This window comes from Macrobrachium rosenbergii, chromosome 48 (genome assembly GCF_040412425.1).
Source record: "Macrobrachium rosenbergii isolate ZJJX-2024 chromosome 48, ASM4041242v1, whole genome shotgun sequence".
Taxonomy (NCBI): Eukaryota; Metazoa; Arthropoda; class Malacostraca; order Decapoda; family Palaemonidae; genus Macrobrachium; species Macrobrachium rosenbergii.
This window is the reverse complement of record NC_089788.1, coordinates 58,001,217-58,023,715: the sequence shown is the minus strand read 5'-3', so window position 1 is coordinate 58,023,715 and position 22,499 is coordinate 58,001,217. Positions and strand designations below refer to the sequence as shown.

Genomic DNA, 22,499 nt, shown 5'->3' with positions numbered 1-22,499 from the left:
CATCACACTGATATGCATCTCTTTCTCCTCCAAAGACCACTTCCCTGAGACTTCCAGATTCCCCAGGAGCGCTCCCCAACCTACATCCATTGCATCAGAAAAGAAGTCTAGGTCGGGGCTCACCGGGCGAGCGACTTCCCTTCCGAAAGTCTTTCTGTGGACCTCCACAACCGCAGATCCTCCTTTATTTCTGAAGTTATCGGAAAGACATGGCTGTCCTGATGAACTTTCCGATCCCAGAGCACTTAAATAAAACTGGAGAGGTCTCATGTGAAGTCTCCCTAGTCTTACAAATTGCTCCAGGGAAGCCAACGTTCCCACGAGACTCATCCACTAGGTGGCGGAGCAAGAACGAAGCGATAAGAAGAGGTCTACCTTCCTCAGACAGTCTTCCACTCTTCTGAGTGACAGAGAAGCCCGAAAACTCGGAGAGTCTATCAGAACTCCCAAATAAAGAATCTTCTGAGTGGGAGTCATTTGTGACTTCTTGAAGTTCATTGTTAGTCCTAATTCCTGGGTCAAGAGAAGAGTTTTTTTGTAAGTCCTTCATGCATTGATTCTTCGTGGGTGATCAAATTAGCCAATTGTCCAGATATAGCGAGATCCTCACTCCCGCTAAATGTAGCCAACCCGCCAAAGGAGCAACACTCGGGCGAAGACTAGCAAGGCCGTCGAGAGACCGAAACAAAGGGCTTGAATATGAAAGATCTGGTCGTCAAAAATGAAATGTAGGCATTTCCTTGAATCCAGGTGAGCTGGAATATAGAAATAAGCATCCTGCATGTCCAGGGATATCTACATTTTTCACTAATTCTATTGCCTTTTTGTTCCAGAGAGAGGACACTTCCTTCAACAAGGCAGAATGCTTCTCCCAGCCAATGGAGTAAGCTGTCAATACGACAGGAGTGTCGGTCAATGGCGGATTCTCCTTGAAGGGGATAGAGTATCCTTCTTTTAAAACTTTGACTACCCACTGATCCACTCCTCTTTTGCTCCATCTCTCCCAAAAGAGATGAAGCCTGACCGCCACAGGAGCATGAAGGACTAAATCCTCACTTTGCGAGAGTAAGATCTTAAGGAAACAAAGGCTGTTTATCCAGAGGGGAAAACAGGAGGGTCGATTTCTGTGGGGCTGAAACACCCTTTGCTGTAAACGAGACCCACAGTTTGCGCTTCTTTAGGACGCCCATGGCATACAGGGCAGCTACTTCAAGCGATCCACCTCTGACGGCTCTATCCATGCAAGAGAGAAAAATCTCCAGGTCTGCGGCTTCAGCACACAAGGAAGGAGATTCTTAAAGCTTCTTGGCGACTGCTCCCAAACACCAGTCAAGAAAACTCAACACCTTGAAGGCCTTAAAAATACTCTTCAACAGGTGTTCCATTTCCTGAGCTGAAAAGAATGTTTTTGCCGATGCCAGAGCCAATCTCCGTCCTGAGTCAATGAGTGCAGAAAAGTCCCCCTGGGAGGAGGCAAGCACTCCCCGGGAAGGAACTTCTCCCGTTGCATACAACAAGTACCGCCTACGTGAGAGATGAGAGGGGGGGAGGGGAACACTAAAACAGGCCCCTTCTTGATCCCTCTTGTCAGAAAGCCATTCCTCTACTTGGCAAAGAGGTTTCTTCGAAGATTTAGAAGGAACCATCTTAGGAAGACTAGTCGGATCCACGAGCTGATAGCTCGTCGTGTAAGACGATCCTGGAGAAGGAGAGGACGGAGTGAAAAAATCTGGGAACTGCTGAAGAAGGCACTTAAGGAGTGCTGCATACAGCGTAGAAGACATATCCTGTTCCTCAACATAAGAAATTGGAGATGTCATTTACAATAATCTGATCCAGGGACAGTCTGCGCTGCAGGTTTCTGTAAAAGATGAAGGATATTATCCAGTTTTTTGTTGCAAAGGTTCGAGTGCTGGGTCCAAAGCAGAAGAAGGCTTATCCGAAGCTGCAGGGCGCTTCAAAACTTGATGAGGTTCGAGCGCTATCAGAAGTTCAACAGTATCAGGGCTCTCTGATGAAAGAGAACGTCTGACCCTCTCAAGGTGCCTGACTGCGTCAGGGTGCTTGGCTGCCTCAGGGTGCTCAGCTGCATCAGGGCGCTTGGCTGCAACACTCAACATGTCATCCCACCGAAACAGGATGTTCCAAGGATACGGAGCTTACGCGAAACCTGGAGCTGCTCGCCCGAGGAGGAGAAAAAACATTCCAGAGTGTCCCAGTTGCTGCATGAAGGTTGAGTAATGAAGGAGGGCTCCCTCATTCTCTTGTAAGGGAGATGTGGGGACTGATCTTTACCCGAGAAGCGTCTCTGAGCAGGCAAGAATCCTCCGTGAAATGACGAAGATGGCTACTATGAAGCAACGCCTCTTCAGAACTTGATGAAAGCCGATGCACTTCCGAGACGCCTTTCCAGTGGCTGTCCCTAGTCGCAACCTGGGATGCAACAGGTTGGACTGGGGAGATGACTGCCTGTGGGCAGACACCACTGACCTCCCTTGGGCTACTGGTAGGCCTCCTCCCAGGTAGAGGGGAATATGGCAGTGACCTGCGCCTAGGGGAATTAGCCGATGCACTTCCGAGACGCCTTTCCAGTGGCTGTCTCTGGTAGCAACATGGGATGCAACAGGTTGGACTGAGGAGACGACTGCCTGTGGGCAGACCCCACTGACCTTCCATGGGCTACCGGTATGCCTCCTCCCAGGTAGAGGGGAGTATGGCAGTACCTGTGCCTAGGAGAATCAGCTGGACTAGCAGCCACCTCCTCCACTACACATCCAGAAAGATGCCTTTCCAGGCTGTCTGTTGAGCATAAAATCTTGATAATCTTTCTCAGATAATAGCCTGAGGCACACTGGTACCTGTTGGACAATACCCCTCCTAATATCCCCATATGAAAATGATGTCATGACGTCCATCGGACACTCATTGGCTAGAATGAATAGTTGGTGGAGCTTCAGCACCTCTACCATACACAGTACTATGTCTGAAACCCGTCCAAGCTTGAGAAAACCGCTTTGCTTTTCGAGGAGGGATGAAAGACGTATAAGCATACATCGTGGTCTTTTATTACTGGATGGTAAAAGACGTACATGTGTACGTCCCAGTGGTGAAGGGGTTAACCAAAATAAGCACAATTCTCTCCTACTATGTTCTGCCCTTACACTTTTTCAGTTCTCTGTAAAGGAAAGTGTAATAAGATGATTTTAATCAATTTTTGAGGAACACAGAGTACCATCATACAGAGAAATCTCAACTCCTAACAAACATTATTTGAGCCCTGTAGCAAACGCAATGTTTACGTGTAACTACGCTACTCGATATAGCCTATATGGAAGCGAATGCAAAGTTTACTTTATCAGATTACTCTGCAACACTTTACATTATTACATTATTCATCGTAGCGAATGCAAAGTTTACTTTATAACGTTATTCAGCAACACTTTACATTATTACGTTACTTGTCGCAAAGGTGAGTAAAACCAAAGATGTAATTTCACTACTGTAGCATCGAAAAAATCAGTTCAGTAGCAAACATAAATATCGGTTCGGCAACAAACAAATGTTTACAATGTAGTACACCACTTGGCAAAGTAGTTAAACAATTAACTGCAATTTTCATTGTAAAAGCAAAAAATTGATATACCAGACTCCATTTAGTAACAACAAAACAAGGAAAAAACTCATCCTGAAATTTTTGGCTTGAACACCGAAGTCAGGTTAAATAACCGGCAAAAAAAGAAAAGCTGCGGCCAACAACTGATGTTAACACCAGACGTCACAGAAACAGACTGAGGATTCCCTGCTAAGTCGTTCCTAACTATCTTGTTAGGGGGCAAGACTAGTCACCTACACAGAACATCGATGTTGCTAACGTGAAATCTGAATTTAAGCTACTGCGAATAAATGAAACTAATAGCTATGTACAGTAAACCCCCGGTAAGTGGAAATAGGCGATTTTCGGCACCGAAAATTGCCAATTTTCATCGCTAGACAAGCATCGTAAAACCGGATCGCTATTAACCGAGCCCGCTGTTAACTGGGGACTGCCTGTATACATACATATACATACATACATATATATATATATATATATATATATATATATATATATATATATATATATATATATATATATTATATACAAATTGTAAACATTCCTCCCTCCCTTGTCAAGTAATTTCAGCAATCAAATTCGAATTAATATTTTGTTCCTCTGTCTTTCTAATCAGCGTCTCGGGGAAACCCGCGCTTTTTGAGCCAGTACACAACCGTTAGGCATCAGTATTCCTCACCTACCCCTCCCTTAAGAATCATACGATGCAGGAACAATACTCACAACCCCGTCTCCCCCCATCGCCTGAGCGGGAGTAGCAATTAATGTTCAGACAGCTCTATAGGCGCATCGAAATTAGGGGATGCGGCAGGATTTTGTTCTGTCAGGCCTTAGACCTAAGGACTCCTTTTCTCTGTGATTTTGCTGGCCTTTTGACATGCTTGCAGGTACAGCTGTCCCCCGCCCCCCCAACGCCGAATGAGGCCTGCTTTTCAAAAGCAGGACAAGGGAGACTCTCCACTGATTTCGTCCGGAGCGGACGCTTCTTCCATCTCCGCTGGTGTGGCGATCACCGACTACAGCCTATTCGATTTCAGGCACCTGTAACCACCATTAAAGGTTTGTACGTTGCGAGTTGTCAATTGCCAGCCCTGTCCCTTGTACTTAACTCTCTAGTTTCCATTTCTTTTAACCTCTTAAGGGGACTGTCCACTTTACATTAACCTTATGGGAAAATGGGGTTTTTCAAACTCTATAAACTTTTTTGTTTTTCAATCGATTTTTCTCATTCAAAAACCATTTGAAAGATAATTTTCTCTACTAAAAACTAGTTACTGGGATTTTTAAAAAAATTTTTTAGTTTTTTTTATTATATATTTTTTACGTAGTATTTTTTTTTTTTTTAATCGATAATTTCAATAGGTAAAAATCAAATTTAAAAATTCTGTGCTATGAATATTTAGACATTTTAATGCTCTATTATTTGGTTTTTGAACGACTAAAATCGGTCGATAAACAAAAAAGTATAATTAATTTTTTTCCGAAAATCTTAAGTTTTGAGAAAACGAGCTTCAAAGTTTTCATATACTACATTTACTTCTGTAAATTCTGAAGTAAACCTAGAGACTTGAAATTTGGAGGATATATAGAAACCATATTTATAAACAAACTGTAATTTTTATTAAGATTGTTTGAATAGAATTCAGTATACATAAGTTTGAAAAATTATATCTAACACTGTGAACAGACAATGCATGTGGCCGATTATACATTTGTCTTTTTTATCACTGACCACATTTCACGCTTTAAGCTTACTTGATTATCATCTCTATTACCTTATGCTACTATGAATATGATAATGACGCAAAATCATTACAAATATCTACGAAAAGACGAAGAAATTAACAGAACTTACTTTACTGGCTTATCTTTGGTTTTTTAGAAAACTCGTATCATTCAAAGAAAACGTCGAGTTCATTTAGGAAAACAGATCTCTAAATTAGGGAGAGACTATAGAAAAAATTTTCAGGTACTCAGGACAGAAAAAAGTTCCCTACTGGATTAGTGCTGCTTGCACGACCCCCCGTGCTAGAGGAGGCATAGATAAGTGTAGATTGAAGCCTTTTTAGCCATGATTTATACATATTTCATAAAAAAAATTGTTTGAAACTTAAAGTAGAGTGGTTTTCCTACCCAAAACCGTCATAAACCGAAAATGGGTTTCCGGACCCCATGGGTCGCCGGACGCTCCCCTTAACCTATTCCTCCACGAAACAATCTTCCCTTTGTCACAATCTTGCCTGTATCCCCTGCCTTGCCATTTACGTACTTCGAATTCGAGTAAAGATCCCGATATAACAATCAATTATCGCTCCACCAGTACAATCTAAGGGCTATTTAAGTGTTTAAGTTAAGTGAAAACAGAGCTAGTTAACTTTGGGCACGTATAATTACGTGTTCATCGTTAATGCACACGCAGCTCCAATCCGCAGATCATATTTACGGGCTTTCATCAAAAGCACCTTCTAGTATACGTTATGTGTTGTATTTAAGAACGTATCTCCCATAATCTTCTGTAGGGAAACTCCATTTCCCTTAGTTTGAGCAGGGCTAACGAACCGTCTCTTTCAGGAGACGAGATACACGTGGTGCAGTAGCAATCCTGCTTTGATACCTCGCCTGCCACCCAAATTGAATTTATACCTGGTCGTAGTTCAGAGAAGTTCCTGTTGTGGCCAACTATTTTCATGAAGTATTTCCTCCAACCTGGAACACCATCATAGACATTACTGTCCACGCAATCAGGGCAGACTGAATGTAATTATTACCATTGAACTGATTATGGCAGACTGAATGTAATTATTATCACTGAACTGATTATTGCAGATTGGCCCCATTTTTATCCACTTGCCTGTTGCCAATGCTTGTCATTATTGTTACTGTGCCCTATCATGAACCTGTCCCTCTGTGATTATGCCGTATGGTGTCTAACTGTTGATTTGCTAATGTTAATTTGCTAAGTTCTATAAATAAATCACTGTAAATTGGCAAACGAATTCTAAATTTCAACATGGTGACGTTCCACCTTAAATTATAACTCCAGGAAAATTCTGAGGTAAGTCTTCACTTAAATCCCCTTTTGTTTACAAACTGGACTCTCTTGGATTTGTGGCAGCATCAATTATAATTTTGTGTGTAAATTCTCATCTCCCCAGTCCAGTCTGTAACAATATATATATATATATATACAGTAAACCCCCATATTTGCATTCTCACGATTCACAGACTCACGTATTCATGGATTTCTCTTTGGAACGTATCTACCCATTATTTGCAGAAATTAGCCTATACGCGGTTTTTCACCGAGACATATTCACTAAATACTGTATTTTCATCTCATTTTCATGATTAAATGCACTTTTTGTGGTAAAACTATTAAAATACTTAGGTACTGCTCGAGTTACGATAATTCACCTTACGATAATTCGATTTTGCAATGGGATAAGCAATTAATACCAATACGACAATTTTATAAAATCTTTTTAAATTTCGCGCAGGCGCAGGCAGCAGCATAATCTGGCAGTGAGAGACCAAATTACAATCGACAACTTTTCCTCCATCTCTTTATCCCATCTTCTAGTTAAAAAAGTAAAACAATGATAAAAGTATTTTTAGTAACGTTATACCCTTGCATAAATGCGTACAGCCATAAACAACCGACCAAGAAGCTGTTGTTTTGCTTATATCCGAATTGGATAACAAAAGCCGTTTTCCTGTATTTCAACCACCGTATGGTAATAAACATTTACCGTACGTTATGGCACAAATGACGTTAAGTGGAATAGGACTGATATATTTTTACATTATACCCTTATTCGGTATGGGTAAAAGATCTTCAAGGAAATATACTGCTAAATTTTAGCTGCAGGTTGTAACTGAAGCTGAGATAACAATGTTCAAGCTGCTAATGACTATACTGTAAATTATCGCGCATCGGCAACATGGATGAAACTCGATCGTAATTAAAATGGGAGATAAGGTATTTTAATCAAAACTACTGGGCATGAAAGAACACATTACTGTTATTTTTTCGCCGATAAACAATAAATACGTAAAGCTTGTATTACGATGAAATCAAGTGAAAATAGCGAACGGAATCTTGATTTTTTTTACACAAAAACGCCCTGAACGGCCATCGTCAATCGTCATCTATTAACAAAAATAAGATAAATTAATTTCACAACGAGACGTATTTTGTCATATTTCGACTTAAAAACACTTCATATAATGAAAAATAACCTTGCCCCTCATAAATAAAGTATCTAGACTAGATATTCATTTACGTTAACTAGAAGCAAGAAAAGCACTCTGAACCGAGTTAAATGCGGTGAAATAAACACTGCGTAAACATTTCCAAATCAAAACACTGATTGCTATGAACACAATTTATACTAAAAAAGCAATATAAGAATATATACAATATTACTGGATACAGTGAATTAAGGCCTAACGTTTTAAAAGATCCATGGAAAAGATGCATATTCATTACGCTGACGTTTGTGTAATACGATATGGGAATATAGAGTACAGTATAATGTATACTATGCTAACGTGTATGAATACAATATACCACAGTGTAGGCTAAGCTAATTCTTGTTTGTTATTCATTTTCTCTTGTATTGAATTATCATAAGTCCTTTGCATGAACCTCCAGAATTAGCTGATATTAATAATTATTATACTGTGTATGTAAAGAGTATATTTTATAGTGTAGGCTAGGCTACCATATATGTATACAGTACATGGTACCAAATACCTAGTGTAGGCTAGGCTATGTTCGAGATACGTTTTGGTATTTATGTTTTTTCCAACAAACGATGGGTTTTTTGGAACCTAACCCCATTGTAAATAGGATAATACCTGTATAAACATTTTTAGTTTGTTGTGTGTGTGTTTGAATATCAAAATAGGCAGTTCTAAGTGTTTTTAGAAGGGTTCTAAGTATTCACTGGTTTTAGCTATTTGCGGGTGTGTGTGTGTGTGTGTGTGTGGTACGCATCCCCGTGAATATGGGGGATTTACTGTAATTACTTGGGAAGTTACTTATATAAAAAGTGCATTTAGTCATATGATATGAAAATACAGTAATTAGTGAATATTTCTCTGTGAAAAATACGACGAATGGGCAAATTTTCCGCAAATAATGGGTATATGTTCCACAGAGAAATCCAAGAATAGGTGAGTCCGTGAAGAGTGAGACCGCGAGTTAAGGGGGTTTATTGTATATGAAAATCGTATTTTCATAATAAAATTTTCATACATACATAACAAGTAATTAGCAGATCAGAGCCATCCCTCCACGCCTCTGATGAACATTAAGCACAAGAGAAGTGACATTCTCTGTTTCGGTGTACCTGTTGTTCCCCGATAGAGGATGGAGTAGTTATGTACACTATAAAAAAACAAATCGCTAGTGCAAACTTCCAATTTTTAACTGTTGCACAAGTGGAAAAGTACAGCTATGTAATTACTTGGTAAATATATATGAGGCTTAATTTTATTATGAAAATACCATAACTCAAGCGGGAGTGTCAGCACCTATATGTTAATGCTGGCTCGGCCAAGAAAGAGGTGTGCAAGAACACAGTCTCTTTCAGGCCCTGTGAGACTTCAAATGAGCTTACTCTTCATCTGACTAGATAGATGGGAGTTCAGTACCTTTGCATTCCGTAGGAACCTGTTGGTTCAACAGGTAATAGTATGAGCAGGTATGTGGTCACGCCAGGCCACATTTACCTCATAATACCTTTGGGACGTTGCCAACAAGTTCTTGACACATTTTTCCTTGGGTCTTGTGGTTGCTGCCCAACAAGTTGTGTAGCTCGTCCGGCTCCCCTGAAAGGACAGGTAGCATCTCGTCTACGGTGTTCAGTAAGTGAGAGAGAACGTGGGTTAGTGACTGGTCTCCTCACTTTTCTCTTTTACCTGTCTCTCTCTTAGGCAGAGAGGCAGGTAGCAAGCCATCACTTGCTGGACAGATGAGTTGCAGGAGACTACATGACAGGGGCACCCTGTCTTTCATCATTTTGTAGGTGGATTGAATGAATGTCTTCCCCTCTCACTAGACAAGGGGAGAGAGAGGAATAGCCAATATTCGGTTCCCAAGCACTATGCTTCTCACCCTCATAAGCGCTCCTCTTCATCCAAAAATCTGTTGTTGTTTTAGCGCCCAGTAACTCCTGAGCTCCCAATTGTGCCCAAGTGCCCAGTAGAGCCTGAGAGCATGCAAGCCCCCAGTAGTGCCCAACCATCCAGTCTCAGCCTTCAAGTGTGTGGCACCATCTCCAGTGTTTGCGATGCCAGCTGTCAAACACCCAGCGCCAGCCTCCGTACAGCTGCCCCCTCTTCTTCACAGACTCCTGCCTCAGGTTCTCAGGTGCCTGCAGTTGTTGATCCATCATTGGCACCCATTCAGTGCGAACTTGACAGCATTTTGGGCTTGCTCAAGAAGGCAACGTCGGCACCTCAACCTCCAGCAGACTGGTCTTTGTCCCCGCTGTCATTGGATGTGGAAGAGGGAGTAGACCAAGGACACTACTCCTTCAGCTTATGCAGCCTTGCCAAGATATGTGCTCACTAATTTTCCCCGATTTCTTCTTGCCAGCAGCGCCAGCTTCCGCATTTTTAATGAGCAACCAGCCTGTTCACTTCACTAGATTTCCCAAAAGATGCTTTCTTCCTCAGCAAGGAAGGCCTTGATCTAGGTTGAGGGTTGGCTCTCTGAGAAGAGAGAGAGAGCAGGGAAAGGCCCTCTTCAGTTTTCCTCCCTCCAGGCTGTCTCAAAGGAGATACTATACTTATCTTATGCCACGGGAGAAGCCCCCTTCCTTGGGAGTCTCTGCCTCCTCCCAAGGACACTTCTCTGGGCTGTTTGGTTCATCCTGAAGGTTGGCTTTTTCATCAGCCCAAGTGATGTTCTCTGCAACAGAACTGGACCATCTCCTCAAAAACCTGTTTAAAGTCTTTGAAGTCTTGAGTTTCTTGGACTGGTCTGTGGGAGGGGCCTTGCACGTAAAATTGTGCCGTGGACTGGCTTGGTGTCCTCTCTTGTACAGATAAGGGTATTAGAGACAGCTCTAAGGAGTTGGTGGGTTCGGAAGAATGGGAGCCAGGTAACAGAGTTTGTAAGGACTGGGGTATGAGCGACATACTAGCTGGGTGTTAACTGGTTTATTGGTTGTTCCTTACTGAGATAAATGTACAGAATCTTGGAAGATGTTATTGACGCGTGCGAGCGGTAATGTAGCATCTACACACGGACAGGTAAAACGGACATAAAAGGTTCAGACATTTGTGTTTGTCGGTAGACAAACAGATGGCGATATCAAGAGACATGATTAACATACAGTGATGAAACATACATCAGTGGAAAGGCCAGGAAATTCTACATATGGCCAATTGCTTGAGATTCAAGACAGATTAATGGATACAATGCAGTAGCATAATATATGTGAAATGGAGAGACATTGGCGTCTTCACAAACAGAAACACACATACAGTTTGCTACAGAAGATTCGTTGGAACATTATGAGTACATGATTAGAATGCTTGCATGGCAATGCAAGTAGTGGTGATTGTACATACATTAAGACAACAATGCTTAGGGAGAACAGACGGAAATATTGTATGGTTGAAATCACGTTCCTGTAGAGAAAGACAACGAGGCGCTCCTGTTTTGTCCTGTCGACTCCAATGATGACGATCGACGAACACACGAACACACACGTGTTTGGAAGAGACAGCGTCGGGGCTCTTAAAAGTACTCTCTCCCAAGACGTGTGTAACGTCTGATTGTTTGGAAGAGACGGCGTCGGGGCAACGGGCTCTTACAATGTTCGCCCCACAAGCGAGGCATCGATGCGGAAATTGTCTTGGCGACAATTGTAGTTGGGCTAGGGGCGGGTAGGAGGCTGAAGGGCGGCACTGGCCAGCAGGAGCTCGAGGACGGGAGCTGGTTGAAGGGTGACGTTGGATGATCCTTCGGTGGCCGGCTCGAGGGCTGAAGGATGACGGCGGCTGATCCTTGGCAGCCAGCTCGAGAGGGGCGGCAGCAGGCTGAAGGATGACATGGCTGGTCCTTCGTTGGTCAGCTCGTCCAGTACGAGTGCGGGGGCGGCTTCAGGTTTCCTGGAGGAGGCATCCAGGGCTCCGGTGGTGGAGTGGGTCATCTCGGAGGGTCGGACTAATACTGAGAACTCAGGAACGGCGGGAAACAGCGAGGCGGCGAAGGGTCTATCGGCATGTGGGTGGTCATCTTGGGTCGGCCGGGTCCTTCGGGTCACTCCGGGGTCACCAGTGTAAGGACTGGGGTATGAGCGACATACTGGCTGGGTGTTAACTGGTTTATTGGTTGTTTCTTACTGAGATAAATGTACAGAATCTTGGAAGATGTTATTGACGCAGCGTCTGAAGCGGTAATGTAGCGTCTACACACAGACAGGTACAACGGACATAAAAGGTTCAGACATTTGTGTTTGTCGGTAGACAAACAGATGGCGATATCAAGAGACATGATTAACATACAGTGATGGAACATACATCAGTGGAAAGGCCAGGAAATTCTACATATGGCCAATTGGTTGAGATTCAAGACAGATTAATGGATACAATGCAGTAGCATAATATATGTGAAATGGAGAGACATTGGCGTCTTCACAAACAGAAACACACGTACAGTTTGCTACAGAAGATTCGTTGGAACATTATGAGTACATGATTAGAATGCTTGCATGGCAATGCAAGTAGCGGTGATTGTACATACATTAAGACAACAATGCTTAGGGAGAACAGATGGAAATATTGTATGGTTGAAAACAAGTTCCTGTAGAGAAAGAAAACGAGACGCTCCTGTTTTGTCCTGTCGACTCTGATGATGACGATCGACGAACACACACGTGTTTGGAAGAGACAGCGTCGGGGCTCTTACAAGTCTGAGGAAAAGTCGGAGGGTTGGTGATCAGGGAGAACATAGGTAGAGGGGTAGATGGCACAAGTTGAGAAGCAATATCCTATTTCGGAATAGAAACCTGACTAGCTAAAGCTTTAGCCTCAGCTCTAGCAGCCGCCTTTGTCTGTCTGTCTCTTTGGAGTCTATCTAGATGTGCTTCCAAAACTTTCCATTTACCCTGATCCCTGTCTTTGCAGTTGTTGCATTTAAGTTCAAACGAGCAAATTTGCCCTCTACAATGCAACACAAAGTGTGCGAGTCATACTTTGCAGAAATAAGTCTTGTATTACAGCCTTTGCCACTATACCTAATACTAGACACGCTAGAATCTGACATAATAAGATATACTTAACTTTTTTCAAAGCTAAGCTAAGCTAATAAATAGCACGGTGCCAAAGTAAATGACTACTTCACCGAAGGTGAAAGATACAACCATCCAGCAAAATTCTAATCAGGGCTGCTCAACCAACCGTGTACAGTTGTCGACCGGCAGAAACGAACTGGGCTCTTCAGCACTGTTGTACCTATTCTTCCCCGGTGATGGGCGGGGTCTAGTTACCTACACTAAAACATTAGTGCGTTAAAATAAATTTCAAATTTAGAACTGCCGCGTTAGGTGAATCTACTAGCAATGCAGTTACTTGGTAAGGTACTTGTATAAAATTTACTATTACTGGACCAATGAGTGCTGTTACCCTCTTAGATGTTTCTAAATTCTTAAGTTTGTTACAGATTTGCACGAGTGGGACTTCAGATAGGAATTTTTTTCAGTCCCAGCGCACTGTGGGCAAGGATGGCTGGCATATTTTGAAAACCTTGTTGTTTTTATCGGGATATTTGACTTCACAGACAATGCTGAAACCTGACTGTCTTCTCTTGTAAGTTTCACCATAAAGTGAGATTTTGGGATTCAAGAATTGCTTGAAAAATTCTGCTTCATCATAGTCCCTTAATAGCAGACGTGTAACTAGCCTAGTTCCTTAGATCATTTTGGCTGATTTGAATTAAGGGGGACCACAGCGGAATACCCGAGTGAAATACGAAGCTGTATTCCAAGATTTCCATGATACTTCTAAAAGTTCTAATTGTAATTACGAGGGAGCTAAGCCCCACCTCAGCAGAGAAAGGAACCAGCATGCTAGATTAGGTTAGAATGCAATCCTATTTTTTAACTTTCAACTACAACATCCTGTTTTAGGTTAAGATTGGTGGGGGTCCATGTGGTTAAGCCCCTCCCACAACCAGGTAAAAACCCAGCACCCTAGGTTTGGTCACAACTTTACTGCCTATTTATACTTTTACACAGTTTGGGTGAAGGGCCAGAGGGGGCTGAAGCCCCCTCCTGACCAAGCCACAGCCCAAGTAAAGACCAAGTGTTCCAAGTCAAATAGGCTATGTCCTACATATTTGTGTTTATTCTTTGGTATTTTATCACCCACCCTAAAACCTGTTTTCCAGAGTGGTTCCCTACAATAGTATAACAGCGGGGTTCCAGTGTCTCTTAAAACATTTTAGTTGCTTATTATGAAATTACCATTACATTTTGTTGGTCGACTGTGATTAACCTGTAATTAACATCGTAAGTTGTATGCTGGCCATCCTGGAATGCTATCTTGCATGGGCCGTGTAACAGGGGAGCTTTTGGTAAAAAGCGGAGTTTCCTGGTAATTCTAAGTATCAGCTCCACGCCTGTTTTTACCTGGGAAACTGGTTTTTTCTACACTTTTAGGGCTTCTGATACTGGCGGTGCATTTGTTTGTTGTCGGGCCAAATGGAATGTCCCTTCGCCGAGTTTAGTACTGGCCGGGGGGGGGGGTACCCCTACGTTAACAAGTTATTGCACTTGCCGGACGGGATATATATGAACCGTTCCAAACAGACGTAACCGAGCTCTCCTGTCTGGTGAAGATCGCGTGTGGAAACCCCTTGTTGGGTGGACTTCTGGGGTTAATTACATTCGACCCCCCAAAATAACGTTAAATTGTAAATATGCAACCACAATACTATAAGAAACTGCCATTTCTCGCTAAATACCTTGCGTGTATCTATTACTTAGATCTACCTCAGCAATAATGAAAGTATAGGGAAAATCGAATTCTTAGAAATAACCAAATTACGACTGGCGAACTTGGGTAGGTCTAGGCTTGACCTTAGCCTAGGTCTATCGCCAGTAGCCTAAGCTACCAACACCCAATGCCGAAGGCTATTCTTCAATTTTCATAAGCTACGAAATTTATTATGCAATATTTAAATTATAATGAATGTCAGTCTTGTGTAGAATATATTGTTCAATGAATGCGATGTACGATCATTTCAGGAGTCCACGCAAGACGACATCAACACACTGACCTTGCTCAGGTGGCCTGGCAGAGGCTAGGCTAACATCCTTCGATTCCTTTATGGCAGCTTTCAACTCAACAGTCACTTTAATCCGTGAATCACCTAAAATGATAACACATGGTAATGAACATCATCTTACCTTGAGTTTCTCATTAGTAAAATTCACCTGAAAAGCGGAATTCTAGTTTATTCTTGAAATTGCCAGGATGACTGAAAATCGAACACGTGACCCTACTGGTCTGGCAAGTGATTGTCGACTTGTCGAGTACTTTCTGGAAACGAAAGGTGTTGGAACTTTGGATTCAAGCTGGAACTCAGAATTCAGGAGTCTCAGTCTTGCGTCTTATGATTAAATCCTCATATGTTTTAATTTTTACACTAACATCTATTTCTCGATTATTTTCCCCGAAGAAATGCGAAGATGAATGTAACATTTTATGTACATATATGCAAGAGATGACATTTCCAACCCTCTTGTCTCTTCTTTCAGGGGGAGGGTAAGGGTAGGGGGAAGTGTTCTCAATATAGCCCAACCAACATGGATCACACGTTGTCGCTTTTTTTCTAAATACCTTTTTTCAGCCACTGTGTGCTTTGAACAAGCTTCACGCGCGAAGTTTTCATATGCTACATGTTGGCCCCACTGTTGTGCCTTCTACTACGACGAAAAATGCAATTACGTCGTTAGAGATTGAATTGGGTTCATCCAATCACAGATAACGGAAACGAGAGTTGCTTGATCTGTCGTTGGAAATTCACGATGATAAATTTTGTAATCATTTTAGGATGAGCAAGGGTATATAGGGTATAAATATGACATTTACAGCCTCGTTTTCATTGAGTCATTGACGGCCATTCATAAGCAATGGAGGCCTCTTATTTTCATTTCTGTTTAAATATATATTTCGTTATTGTTAATACAGCGCCTTTAATATTTTTAGAATAAATTTTCTGCTCATTTTGTACAAAATTTTTGCAAAGAACGAAGATTCATTTTAGATATCTCAGAGAGAGAGAGAGAGAGAGAGAGAGAGAGAGAGAGAGAGAGAGAGAGAGAGAGAGAGAGAGAGTGAGAGTTGATTTGGGGCCACGTGAAACAGTGCGTTGCCAAAAATAATTATGATGATCATTCTAATATAAATTACCTGCAACCCCTATAGTAGGAGGGTTTAAGCAGTCACACCAGAGTGCAGGAAGATTTCAAACAGAAGATGAGGAAGTTGACAGTTGGAGAGGACATCTCGTAGACTTTTTTTCTTTTAATAAACTGGAATCTCTGATGAAGAACAAAGTATCTTTATGTGTAGGCTACTGTATAAGTACAGCAATGTACACTATATTTTGTATATCAACATTCTTATTTTCATTTCCAGTTTTAATATTTGTTCAATTACTTTTATTCATAGCTTTTTACTATATTCTAAAATAATTTTCCTTCTAAATTTCGAACAATATTTACCATACCATGTAAGAAACGCTAAGAAGATTCAAGAATAATTTTAAGACTACTATGAGAGAGAGAGAGAGAGAGAGAGAGAGAGAGAGAGAGAGAGAGAGAGAGAGAGAGAGAGAGAGAGGGGATAACTAATTATATGTAACCAAATTGACTTGGCCTTTTTTTCAGAGACATTGAATGTTTGCGCCAAATCTCTCTAAATGAGATTTACTCAATTATCTATATGTGATGTAAAGTACTATCAATGGTTTAATTCCATTAGCTTAACCTATCTCATGACCATTTTCCGGATTTTTGAATGAACCCCTTCTGTTTATAGATAACAGTTCTCAAAACCTGCTGCCGGCATACATTTCGCTTTTTGTAGTTTTCGGTCATTCTCCATTCAATACATGATCGCAGCTTCTTAGTCTACTGTATTTTGTTACCTTAATACCTATATTGTTAATTATGATAAACTACGTTATGGAAAAAAAAATTTTTTTTTAATCCTAGCGACGGGCTTGTATAGTGCCACTGATTCTCTCAACCCCGGCCCAAAGAGTCTTATGGCGCTAAATCAAAATTGCCCTGAGTAGATATTTTTTCCTTGTGCTTTATTTTCATGAGCAATGGACTGCTCTAATATGTACAAATATCTTATTTTCTATAATTTTGTTAGAAGGATACTTAGGTAAAGATCGAAACTACACAGATAGAGAAAAACTGATAGACTTGTCTATGATCAAATTTATTCCAAAATCCTTACAATTGGAGATTAAACGGTTTTATAAAAATAACGTGCTTCACCTGTTCTTTTACCTTTGCTGATTTGTCAGTTCACTAATTTACAACTATTCAAACGACTGAGTCTGTTTCACTTTTCATTCTTGCTACTGTTCGGTTACCAAGAGCCCAATCAATTTAAGTCTATTCACGAGGTGATGCATCCTTTTATTTACACATTTTCTAGCTTTGCTACTCATAATACCTTACCTTTATACTTGGCTAGTGATAAGGGTTTATTAAAGATATATAACGTGGTTGGATATTATGCCCAGGTCTCCCGACAATCTTTTTATGTTCCCGAAAGGTTGGTATCATAACGGTCTTTCTGCGCTGTACGACCCTCTGCTCAGACATTCCATGTTCTTTATCTTACAGACATTCCATGTTCTTTATCTTACAACTTAAGTGAAATGTAAGTTTACTGTTATAATGGGTTCCTCCTTTGCACTCTCCTCTTTATTGCCTGAGGTAAGAGATCATGAGTAATTACTGCATCAGCACTGGAATCCTAAAAGAATAAAGCATTTGTGGCATTTCACAACTCATGTCCAGTTTTTTCACTTTTTTTCTAAACCCTTGAAAAATCTAGCTATGAGTTTCTCTGTTCTGCTCCCGAGAATCTGCCTGCAGTTGAGTTATTGTTGATGTAGCACACTTTTCTCCTTTTTATTCCCTGAATTCTGAATGGTACAATTTGACTTTTTTTTTGTAAAAAGCCTTATCTTTTACAGATTACTCAATTGATTACGGCGGTAAAATATAGGGCAATAAGAGTCAATACCTTTCGCAGCTTACCCTTATTTGTAAAGGGCTGATCCTTATTCAAAACCTTCAAGTGCTTGTTCTGTTTCACAGATAGGAGTGTTTTTGCGCTCCTGAGTTTTGCATCTAATATTCCATCTTTGAGGCTACCTGTTCCAATATGGCCACCTCCAAATGTATCATATGCTCCTGAAACTGAGGCTGTATGTAAGATTACCTGTTGCCTGAGCAGCAAGCATCCCAGGGCACCACTTACCCGCGGACCCTCCACATTGTTCCTTGCTTTCTCTTACCATACCATTAATTGGAGTTTCCAACGAAACATCTTTTTATGTCATTATCATTAACATATTTGGATGAACTTTTTGTCGAAGTATTTGATCAGATTATTAGCTGAGGGTCATTTCTTTGAATCTATAAACATAAAACTAGATTCTTGCTTTCTGCAGAGCTGTGAAAATTACCCACTATATTATGTAGGTAATATTGTGCTTTGTTTTTATAAGACTTTATTGAGCCCTCCTGACATAATTGCAGGTCTCAGTTGCTTCGTGAAGGTTTGTGAGTATATCGAGCGAGAGAGAGAGCAGACTTATCAGCGAAACCCCCAGTGGGCTTTAACTGACCTCGAGTTTACGAGGTATGTAGTCTAGAGGATAGACACTTGATAATTTACCAGTTTTCACCCCAGCACTGACTGAAACTGATTAAGAAGTGTATCAAAATTGCATCACATAACTCATGCTGGTACAGATTACTATGCCACTGAAGCGTACATTATAGTCAGCAGCTAACGTAGCAAATCACTGTTTCAGAACATCTGGCTGGGCAAAAATATTGTCATTAAGATAATTTACATAGCCTTGAAAATGCAACAGATTTCTTGTGCTATTTGTTATTGAAAGGTAAAACATATGCACAACTGACTTCACCGGGAACACTGTTTCTGGTATAACCATGGATCATGTTGACCCACGCTAGGTTTAGAGAGATTGTTATGTCTACATCAAGTTCTCATATTCCCTTTACTCCATTTTTAAGAATCGCCGATTTCATTTTCTTTTAATCTGTTTTGTACATGACTTTTCTTCCTTTGGCTCTATTTCACAATTCCTCATAAAGGCTTTAGATTCTGCGGACGCTTTTAAAACCAGTTAATAAGTTTTTAAAATGTTAATCATTATTATTTTGAATTTCTTCTCGTCAGGTGTGCACGACTATCGCCCAGAAGACTGGCAGGAAGGTCACAGACAAACGAGTGGGAGTAGTATATTTTGATATGTACCATTGACATGAAAATCCCCAAGACGTCGATTACACAGTCCCTTAAAACAGAGACGGAATAGGGATGGTTACACCTTCTATGAGTTACGTTTACATACATGCAACAGAAAGCTTAACGACTTCTTATGTCGAGTATATACAAATATGTCACTGACGTTTTTGTTTATCGTGAGGGCCTTGCGCAAGTAGCCCTTATAGTAAACTGTTGTATTATTCCTGAAGACATAACGATTGGACGCATATTTGCGAGTTGTTCCCACTTTTATTGAGAAACACAGAATTTGTTTACCTATTTTCCATCCTTCAGTTATACCACATACCAATTAACCAGGATGAAAACAAAATTGTGGCTTAGTGCTATATGGTATCTAGCGAGGTTCAGAACTAAGAGAACCTAACAAGAATAAAAGAAAAGGCGTTTTGATGCGGAATAACAGATCATGAAGTTTTGTATGACATCCTACCACCGAGAACGGTGAAAGAATTTCAAAGTGATTTCAAGCACCTTCAACCAGTTTCCTTGCAAAATATCTTTATTTTCTGCGTTGCCAGATCACCGGAGGCCTTTATCTGGAAATCGAGGAACACAAATTCTGAAAACCTCAATGAAATCCCCGAGTATTTCTATTTTTTTAAAAATAACGAAAATGAAAAAAGGTCAAGTCTGAATGTCATTTACTTGAACGCTTCCTCACTATACCATGTTATTAGCTTACTCTTAGATGAGAGTTTGATTGAAAATAAGAATGTATTTTACTTTGGTACAATAAATTATAAAAAAAAACATGTACAATTTTGATGATCGTAATTCATCCTCATTTCCTCAACCAGGTACTTGGAACAAAATATTGAAAATTTTATTCCAGTGAAATTGAAATATAATTTTTAATGTCATCTGTAGTCCTTTTCAAAATTTTGTGTATCGAGTCATGTAAAGAGAGGGGAGGAGTCAAGAATAATGGGTATATAATATCCTGATACTAATTTTGAGCGTTTTTACCCTCATTTCAGAAAAAAATTCGAATATTCACTCTTTACAAAAAAAAAAAAAAAAAAAAAAACTGGAAATCCAGGAAAAGGTGGCCTAACCCGACCCCAGCCCTCGAAAACGGTCACAGACAAGCTTTTCTGGGCATCTGGCAACACTGCCTTGCTTTTCACACACAAAAAAATCCTTTTAATTGTTTTATATTCCTCTTTGGTGAACGTAGTACTGTACATGGTTGCGATCAAGGTAATCGTTGACGAAAGTGATTGTGCAGTTCCTGTGTAGCATTCACTTAAATTGATTTCACTGCGCTTGCAGAGCAAAAAACTCCGGCTGAAGACGCCAGTTTTCATTCGAGGCGTTACTGGACGGTTTCGAGAAACACGGAGCAAGTTTACTTAGGAACTTCTGCTCCATTCCTTAAAGGTTGGTCGGCTCCCTGTTGAAAGGCAGGTGGTGGCGCCGTTGGCTTATAGTGAGGGAAGCTGTTGTCCTCTTTGATGATGCTGCGCGGAGCCTGGATGGGTCTCTGCAAGAAAAAGAAAAGTCTTTTGTCACAAAATCAACAGAATAACATCATCAGTCAAAATGGAAACTATGGCACAAATAAAAGGTATTGGAAAGTGTTCCCGCAAAGCTTTAACTTTCGTCCTGTTCTTTTATGTGATGAAATATCACCCTCTCTCTCTCTCTCTTACACACACACACACACACACACACAGTGTGGGCATAGTGCAATGTTATTAGAATTAGGTACTCAAAATTCAAGCTCCTAAACCCAACACGATGCCAGAAGCAGTAACTATAATTATGTATGGAGTGAAATATGGCCACATGTCTTTGCTATACAGCAACAAATCCAAATAAAAGGTGCTTTGCACTGATATTTAACACCGGTCAAATACCACATGTCTCTAAGGTCGTGCAATCTTTGTTGAAACGTTAAAGCAAATCATGATAAGAATGCGGGAAAATCGTTTTGCTCTGCAAGTACTTTTTTGCTAGCTTTCAAAATGCCATAGTTGCTTTAGGAAATAATGTGCCAGCAGCTTTGGTTAATGGTCTTCCGTTGATTTAGAAAATACTGTTCCATCTGTTTTTTATTTCTTTTTATTTACAAAATGTTGCTCAGCTACTTTCAGAAACTAGTGTCCTGCTAGAGCCTAAATGGAATGGATGGTTGAGAGTTTGAATGAGAGAAATATGGAGAAGCTTAAAACGTTGATGTGCACAGTAAGTGGATGAAAAGGACTGCAGGGAATGGGAAAGAGAAAAGGCGGAGGGTTGAAGGTAATATTGTAGAACCAGACAGGAAAGTTATTCAAGCTGACGGAAGGTCAGGCCGAGATCAGAGATGTGAACGACAGTAATATTTTTATTAAAAAGAAAAACACAAGAAAGGATTAATGCCTGAGAAAAGAATTCTAGGAAACGAAGATGAGGGATTCCAAAGGCATACAGTACAAAATAACGAAAGGAACGCTGGAATAGCCAGCAACTACGCCATATTTAATGCTACCAGTTAATGGCCTGTGTAATACACAATAGTATATAGAAAAAATAACGCTATTCTACAACATCAAAACAGCAGATAGAAAAAGGGTGGTGAAGGAGGTAGGAGACCAAATAAGGGGAAAGTGTGTTAGATTTATGTAGGAAGTACGAAATGCAGAGGTGTATAAAACGAGCTAAAAGGGAAATAAAAGACAAGCTTGCCAAGGAAACCGAAACGGAAATTGATGTACAGTTTATGATGCCGAAATAAGCACAGTAGAGATCCTACGACAATAATGAATGCAAAAAAAAAAAAAAAAGGGGGGGGACTGGGGAACTGTGACAGAATGAATGTTGAGAGAAATTTAAAAACACAAAAGCTACTAATGCATATTAAGAATTTGAGCAGACTCTGTAATGAATAAAAGTATGAATCTGGGCAGGGGATTTTTAAAGATAAAAGTAAAGATTCTAGTTGGAGAGTTGGTCCTAATGGATAACAGCAGCGGATAAGCCTTTAATAAAGGAGTACATGCGAAGGATTACAAAGTAAGCCAAAACCTGAGTCGCCTCATGACACACAGCAGATCTAGCCATAGCCAAGGCAGACCAAAAAAAAGCAGTTGTACTTTCACAGCCATTTCTCACTATTGTTTTTATTTTTTTTTTTTACCTTATTAGTTTTCTGTAAAAGAAAACTATTGGGATGGCTATTTGTCTGTCCATCTGCACTTGTTCTGCAGATCTTAAAAACTACTGACGCTAAAGGGCTGCAAATTGGTATGTTGATCATCCACCCTCCAATCATCACACATACCAAATTACAGCCCTCTAACCTCAGTAGTTT

At 40.6% G+C, this 22,499-nt stretch overlaps 2 protein-coding genes across 11 annotated transcripts in view; both read right to left on the bottom strand.

Moving 5' to 3' along the window:
- Nucleotides 1-15,570, bottom strand: part of spn-E (spindle E) — a 437,239-nt gene extending 421,669 nt beyond the window's left edge. For 4 of the 10 annotated variants that reach the window (XM_067091853.1, XM_067091852.1, XM_067091859.1 and 1 more), the window contains exon 1: nucleotides 15,040-15,484. The gene's annotated coding sequence lies outside the window, so the exon portion shown is untranslated. Of the gene's footprint in view, nucleotides 1-15,039 lie in introns of all 10 variants that reach the window. The other 6 variants (XM_067091854.1, XM_067091861.1, XM_067091862.1 and 3 more) reach the window with 5 other exon arrangements.
- A 3,572-nt stretch (nucleotides 15,571-19,142) lies between these two features.
- Nucleotides 19,143-22,499, bottom strand: part of LOC136831421 (transmembrane protein 145-like) — a 32,956-nt gene continuing 29,599 nt past the window's right edge. The window contains exon 11 of the mRNA XM_067091851.1: nucleotides 19,143-20,687. Coding sequence (XP_066947952.1) covers nucleotides 20,553-20,687 — 135 coding nt within the window. The 3' untranslated portion in view covers nucleotides 19,143-20,552. The remainder of the gene's footprint in view (nucleotides 20,688-22,499) is intronic.